At 45.1% G+C, this 7500-nt stretch overlaps 1 protein-coding gene across 2 annotated transcripts in view; it reads left to right on the plus strand.

The window, feature by feature from the left end:
* Positions 1 to 4545: 4545 nt before the first annotated feature.
* LOC124953028 (protein dachsous) overlaps positions 4546 to 7500 on the plus strand; it is a 296657-nt gene continuing 293702 nt past the window's right edge. For both annotated transcript variants that reach the window (XM_047503820.1, XM_047503821.1), the window contains exon 1: positions 4546 to 7500. This exon is cut by the window's right edge and continues 278 nt beyond it. In XM_047503820.1, coding sequence (XP_047359776.1) covers positions 6078 to 7500 — 1423 coding nt within the window. In that variant the 5' untranslated portion in view covers positions 4546 to 6077.

The following is a 7500-nucleotide window of genomic DNA, read 5'->3' on the forward strand; positions in this document are numbered from 1 at the left end:
CGTAACCGTCTACTGATTATATGGATTCGGCGATGATTTCTGATGATGCCTCCGACCCTCGAAATGGTAAAATAATACAGTGTCGTCTCCTAGCCCGGACCCAAAAGGTCCTGTGGGCCGGTTCGTTAGCGGGGCCTTGGCGCGAGGCACCCTGTCATTATGCGGCTGGTCTCCATCACCCCCACCACTAACCAATTTTCGCTGCACCCAACTCGTCGCAGCTTCGATAAAGTTTCGTCTTTTTCCTCTTCCTCTTCCTCCTCCTACTCCCTCTTCCTCTTCTTCTTCTTCTTCTTTTTCTTCTTCTTCTTCTTTTTCTTCGTCTTCATCTTAATCTTCTTTTTCTTCTTTTTCTTCTTTTTCTTTTTATTCTTATCCTTTCTCTTTATCTATATTTCTACTTGAGTTAGAGACTCCTACCAATTTTTCTTCTAATTTTTTTTCCTTCTTCTTTTCTTTCTTTATTTATTCATTTTTTTTTTTTATCATTTAAGACACATTCTAAGATTTATTAAAAATAATAACTCCCGTTAGAAAGCGAAAACTTTCCAATTCAAATATCGTCAAAGATGAACACGATCCCGATGAACGATCAACGATTACAATTGCTTTCATCCTTTATCCTTCCACCTCTACTTTTTTCATTCCTTTTTCACATTTCTATTCGAGTTAGAACTCTTGCCAATCCTATTCGATATTTTTCTTATCATAGTAACCAAGTAAGAAAGTAAATATGTAAGTACACGTTCTGGATTTGAAAATAGAGCTCGTGTTAGAAAGCAAAGACTTTCCAAGTCAAAAGATACCAAAGACACGAACGTGATCCCTCATACAATCGTCGAAAACGAAGGTTCTTTACGTTGAGGGGCTCTACCGGAGAATATGTCCTCCTTTCGCTCTCTTCGTCTCTCTGAATAAGATTTTTAGGAAATTCGAGCGAGCATCGAGCGCGAAACTCTAGAGGCAGTAACGACTACTGCGGACATTCGAAACTCGTAACTCGATCACGTTCTCTCAGGTCTTTCGGGTAAAGCAAGACAAAGAGAGAGAGAGAGAGAGAGAGAGAGAGAGAGAGAGAGAGAGAGAGAGAGAGAGTGAGAGAGAGAGAGAGTGAGAGAGAGAGAGAGAGAGAGAGAGAGAGAGAGAGAGAGAGATACTTATCGTGTCTTCGTAAGAGACTTATTACTCCTTTTCTTCTTCCTCTTCTCTCGCCGCCATTTTTTCCCCCTTAGTCCATTGTCTTACTGTTCTCGTGATCGATTATCAATGAGGAACAACATTGTTTAAGAAACAAAATTCGCGACTTCCTTTTGCTAATTTTCAGGAAAAAGGTTTGCATCCTTCGGTGAACAGCAACCTTGAAGAATTTGTTATTAGTGTAGGTGGTCGTCTTAGTCGGTAATCATTTCGCTTAATAACGAAGACCGAGAGCGAGGTCCTTTCCTTTCTACGGGCTCAGATTATCGCACCATTCTCTCTCTCTCTCTCTCTCTCTTTTTCTCTCTCTCTCTCTCTCTCTCTCTCTCTCTCTCTCTCTCTCTCTCTCTTATCCACGGACTCTGTAATTTTCTTCTAGCGACCGTGCCACTACGTCGCACCGAAATTGGTGTACCATGGAAAGATTTCGTGGAAACTTTCGGTTCACGAGAAAGAGAGAAAGAGAGAGAGAGAGAGGGGAGAAAGAGGAGGAAAAAGAAAAAGAAGAAGGATAAGACGAAATGGTGGCACTTTTGCTTTGGCGGTCGAAGATCAGACGGAGAAAAGGTCGAGAAAGAAAAATGGCGAGGACGAAGGTATCGATTCGAAAAGGGAGGTAAATAATGAAGGATTCGGAGATTTCTGCAGTCTTTCTAATTTTTCCAAAAGAACGATGATATTTTTGAGGTAGCAAAAGACATTTTCCTCTTTGATCGAAACTAAAATCTCGTATATTTTGTTTGATTTTTGAAAAAAACAAGAAGAAGAAATTTCTAATAGGTTCATTGATTTTCAATTCGTTTCTTTCTCTTTCTTTTACTTCGACAAATTTTTATACCTCCTTTAATGGGAACATTGTCAATGTCCGATTTTACATAGGACAGAAAAAATACGTCGATGATAGAATCGTTTGAAGGTAAGGTTCGATAGGTCAGTACGATGATTTGGTATTTCAATTGGAAAGTTTTCTACCTTTCGACGGAAGCCTTATTGTACTGCACGAGGAGAGACAACAACGTAGAGATCAGAAAATTGCTGAGTTTCGAGTGAAAGGACTTGGCCGATTCGCGTGCCATTATAATTTACTTTCATGTTCCTGAGAAGTAACGTGATTTCCAACACGGGGGCCTGTGGCCAAATCGAAGGAACCTCGGGAACCGTGTTATTACCAAAGGCTTTCGCCGCGTTATGGATTTCTGCGGACGATCCTAAATGGATTTTGACGGTACTCGGACGAAGCTGCGCATCAACGTAGAAAAAAATTCACTACGTAACGAACGACGATGATACTTTTTCCTTCGTTTCTTTCCTTTTCCTTCCTTTTTTGTTTCTTTCCTTCTTTTTTTCTTTTTTTTTTTTTTTTTTTTTTTCTATTTCTTTTTTTTATTTTCCATTCTTGTCACATCTTGCAGTGATTCGTCGTCAGGAGAAAGACACCGATCGATTTTAAGAAGATAGAAAAATTCGAAAGTATTCGAATACCTAATTAAGACAACGAAAATACATACTTCCTTAATTAAATAAGAATTGATAAAATTTAACAATTCTTTTAATTAGCACCGAATCATTAAGCTAATAGGGCGGATCAACAAATTAAGTTCTTTTATCTTTGGTATGAATTAGTAAGGTATAAAAGTCGACATAAGGTTTTCTCATCTTATCGTCGTCGTCATCATCATCATTATCATCATCCTCATTGTTATTATTATTATTATTATTATTATTATTATTATTATTATTCTTATTGAATTGTTTCTGCCTTTTTATCATTAAAAAGAGAGCTTCCGTATAGGTGGGATAATTTCCGGGAAGTAAATAGGGTATGCGTAACAACGTACTTTCGAGGTCGAGACTCATTCTTGCTTCCAGCACCTGCAAAAGATCAGGCCGTGCACTCGATGCTTGGGCAAACAATACGAACGATGATGCACCGTCCCGAGCGCATTGTCCGTAGCGAGTAGTAGTAGGCGGCGGATTTATCTGCCTACTCGTAGAGTCAGGTAGAGGAGTCCAAGGGTCCTCGACCCTCGGGACACGTCGCACTGTCCGACGGAACCGATGGATCTTCTTCTTCTTTTCCTTCTCCTCCTCCTCCACCTCCTTTTCCTCCCCTTTCTCCTCCTTCTCCTCCTCCTCCTCCTCCTCCTCCTTCTCCCTCTCTATCTTATCGTCGTTTTCTTCTTTTCCTTATCCTTTTCTTTTCTCGTTCAGGCCTGTTTTCGTGCGGTGGATGCCACGCACGTGTCGATCCTAGATATCATTACATAAATGATAATTTTGCGGATCAATCTTTTGTGGATTTTCTGAAAAGATAAGAGAAGGAAAAGAAAAAAAAAAAAAGAAGAAGTAGAAAAGAAAGAAAAAATGTCATTTTTCGCTAGCCAACTTTAGCGTGACAACTACGATTTCTAGTTTGGCATTACAATGTTCAGAAAGAAGAAGAAGAGGAAGAAGAAGAAGAAGAAGAAGAAGAAGAAGAAGAAGAAGAAGAAGAAGAAGAAGAAGTAGAAATAGAAGTTGAAGAAGAAGAAGGAGAAGGGGAAAAAATGAAAATCAAGATTGAACGAGGAAATTTTACTCGATATCCGCGCGCTCGTAGGAAAGAAAGATGTTAAATCACGCGATACGCGCGGAAAGTTGGCGGGTATGCTCACCGCAAGCGAGGTCGAATTCCTTTCGAGATAGAGAAGAGAATCCTGGCATTGGTTTCACGTATCTCAATGCGGTCACGACGACGTTGTTCACGATCGATCATGATCAAGTTGGAGGCGCCTTCTAAAAAACATTTTCCATGTATCTATCTTATTCCAATTAAATCAATGTTCTTCTTTTTTTTCTTCTTCCTCTTTTTTTTTTCCTTTTTTTTCTTTTTTCTATTTTTTTTCTTTTCTTTTCTTTTTGTTTGTTTTTTTTTTTTTTTTTCTTTTGACTTTTTCATACAAATCAAAATCAACGTAAGAGAGGGAGAAAAGGAAATAAAAATGAATTGAAAGGAATGTATATCTACGGAGAAAACAGAGATCAAAGAAAGAGATCGAGTTGGAAAGAAATGAGATCGTCGTCGGAAGGAGGGTGTAAGAGAAGAGTGCGCGTTCCCTGAGTCGCTTTCCTCGTCACGTCACGAAATTCCAGGACCTTTGGCACGGGCGTACAGGAGGTTCGTATGGCCGAGTGCGGAATGAGCGCCGACGGTAAGTCAGTTCCTCGCATACCGGGCGCTCAGGTAGGTAGGTAGCAAGGCGGCAGAGAGAGGACAAGGGAGAGGAGAGCGTGCGCGCGCGCGTGAGCTCGAAGAACACAGAGAGAGAGAGAGAGAGAGAGAGAGAGAGAGAGAGAGAGAGAGAGAGAAGGAAAGAAAGAGAAGGAGTATAGTAGAGTCTAGGTGCTCGCTGCCGTGCCGCGCGTTGAATGCCTGGGCCCGGAGTGTATCAGGCCCCGAGTGTATCGGAGTGCGCTCCCCTCTCCAAGATGGCCGCCGCTCGGGTCCAGCCGGGTCCCCCTGACTGAGGCAGCCGAGTTGGTCGAGTCAGGGGAAGGGTAGGCCTTGCAGGTGCCGCCATGTCAGTGCATGCCTAACCTCGAAGCCGCGCGGAACGGACGCTGGCCCGAACAACGCGACACCTCGTGCCCGCGAATCGTCGCGTTTCGTTCGACCGAATACGAGCGGATTTCTTGTCTTCTCGCGAGCGGGGATTATTGGAAGAGATCGAAGGAACGCCGTCGATCGAGCTTCTCTTCTATTCTATATACTGTGACCGGTTTTTCTCGTGGATATCTTTACGTACGTATGTACGTGTGTATATGTATATATATATATATATATATATGTATGTATATATGTATGTATGTATGTATGTACGCATGTATATATATATATATGTATATATATAGTTATATTTTTACACGTACAAGGAGTTAAGGTGTTACGAAAAGATACACGATCGAAACGCACATCGTGGACATAGTCCGGTCCTATTAAAAGAGTCCATCAGGAGAGAAAGCAAAGAAAGAGATCGGTAACCGCGGAAATCGCAATTTTCGTATCGTTCTTGTATCGGTTATCTCGTCGCGAGTGAGCGGTTTCGTGCGAGTTCAGGAGCAGACACGACCCTGGATCCTTTCGGTCGTTCACTCCCGCTCGAGTCTGGATCCTTTTCTATGATACAAGCGCCGTTGGATAAGCCGAGCATCGTCTCGGACGTTCCTCGTACCAGGTAGAACGGAACGCAAAGCTGGTACGAGATGACGAGCGGCGGAGGAGAAGCGAAAGGATCGCGCCAGGTTCGCGACCGGTCTTGTTGACCATCCGGTTATCGTCGGTGGATCTAACGCGAGGAATGTACGATATCTCGCGGCGCGTATATGCTCGGTGACAGTGACTACGGATGATAGGGTAAAGCAGTTGTATATTTTATGCTGAAAAAAGAGGTTCATCGGAAAGTGTGTGTTGAGTCGTCGCGGACGAAGGAAGATCGAGAGAGAAAGAGAGATGAGGTGATTGTGTTTGGTGGTTGGTGCTGGTGGGTGATAAAATTTGACTGGAAAGGTGATAAAAAAGAGATCTAGGAGAATCAAGAGAAATAAAGATAGATCGAGAAAAATCAAAAGAGAGAGAGAGAGAGAGAGAGAGAGAGAGAGAGAAGTTTGGAGTAGTCGGAGGTGGAAGTTAGACAAGGTGGAAGATCCTGGAGAAGAAGAGGGAAGCGAGGAAGAGGAGGATATACCGTCGTTGAAGGATCGGTCCAAGGATGGAAGGGTCCAGATAATAAAAGGAGAGAGGAGTGTAGAGCAGAGTAGAAGGAGCGAGAGAGGAGAGAGGAGAGAAAAGAGAGAGAGAGAGAAAGAGGCGGTTAGCAGGAGGAGGCCGGGAGGAGGCCAGGATGCGGCCGGTAAGGCACCTGCTACTGTTGTTCCTCGTCCTGGGAGCGAGCCTCGCCCCGGGCACGCGGTCCGAGCTGGTCAGATGCTTCGAGGTTTCCGAGAACGCTCGGCCAGGCACCAGGGTGGGCTTCATCGACGCGGAGAACCCTCCGTATCTGGTAGTTTCGGTCTCAGGATCAGCAGTGGACGCTGATCTGACGGTTGACCAGACAACGGGTGAGATTAAGACCAGGGTGCCATTAGATCGTGAGACAAGGCCGTCTTATACTTTGGTCTCCTTACCGCAGAACGTAAAGGTCGTGGTAAAGGTATTGGACGAGAACGACAACGCACCGACCTTTCCTGTAGATCGGGTAGACGTTGAGTTCCCAGAGAATTCACCGAGAGACGCGAAACGTGCATTACCACCGGCAAAAGACCCTGATCTCGGTCAATACTCGACGCAACGTTACGAGATCGTTTCAGGTAACGACGGCGAGGCGTTTAGGTTGTCGCAGCATCGTGGTCGCGACGGCGTTCTCTATCTGGATCTTCAGAACGGCGGAACGTTGGATCGCGAAGCTCGCTCCAACTACCGTCTCGTGATCGAGGCTCTCGACGGGGGCTCGCCAGCGTTACGCTCGAGGCTGCACGTGAACGTGACGGTGCAGGACGTCAACGACAATCCGCCGATCTTCAATCAGACTCGGTACGCGGCGAGCGTGCCGGAGAACGCGACCGTCGGCACGCCGGTCTTAGCCGTGAACGCTAGCGACGCCGATGCCGGTGAAAACGGTCGGATCGAGTACTCGATCAATCGTAGACAATCCGATCGTGGCGAGATGTTCCGTATTGATCCGGAGAGCGGTATGGTTTACGTGAACAAGGCGTTGGACTTCGAGTCGAAGGATCGTCACGAGTTGGTGATCGTAGCGAGAGATCGGGGCGCTCAGCCACTCGAAGCGAGCGCTTTTCTGTCCGTCCGTGTCACCGACGTCAACGACAATCAACCGGCGATCACGGTGATCTTTCTCTCGGACGACGCCACACCTAAGATCAGCGAGAGCGCTCAACCGGGCGAATTCGTTGCAAGGATATCGGTCAGTGATCCTGACTCGAGGACAGAATATTCAAATGCGACGGTCACGTTGACCGGTGGCGAAGGACACTTTGGTTTGGCTACAAGAGATAATATAATCTACTTAGTCGTAGTTGAGAGACCGCTCGATCGAGAGGAGAAGCCAGTTTATGAACTTTCGGTTGAAGCTACGGACGCTGGTACACCACCCTTAAGAGCGACTCGTAATTTCAAGCTACTAGTCACCGACGTTAACGATAACGCGCCAAAATTCGAACGTGACACCTACGAGGCTCATCTCCTCGAAGCCTCCGAGCCAGGTACATCGGTCCTTCGAGTTCTCGCTACCGACTTGGACGAAGGTG

The sequence above is a fragment of the Vespa velutina genome, chromosome 11, assembly GCF_912470025.1.
Source record: "Vespa velutina chromosome 11, iVesVel2.1, whole genome shotgun sequence".
Taxonomy (NCBI): Eukaryota; Metazoa; Arthropoda; class Insecta; order Hymenoptera; family Vespidae; genus Vespa; species Vespa velutina.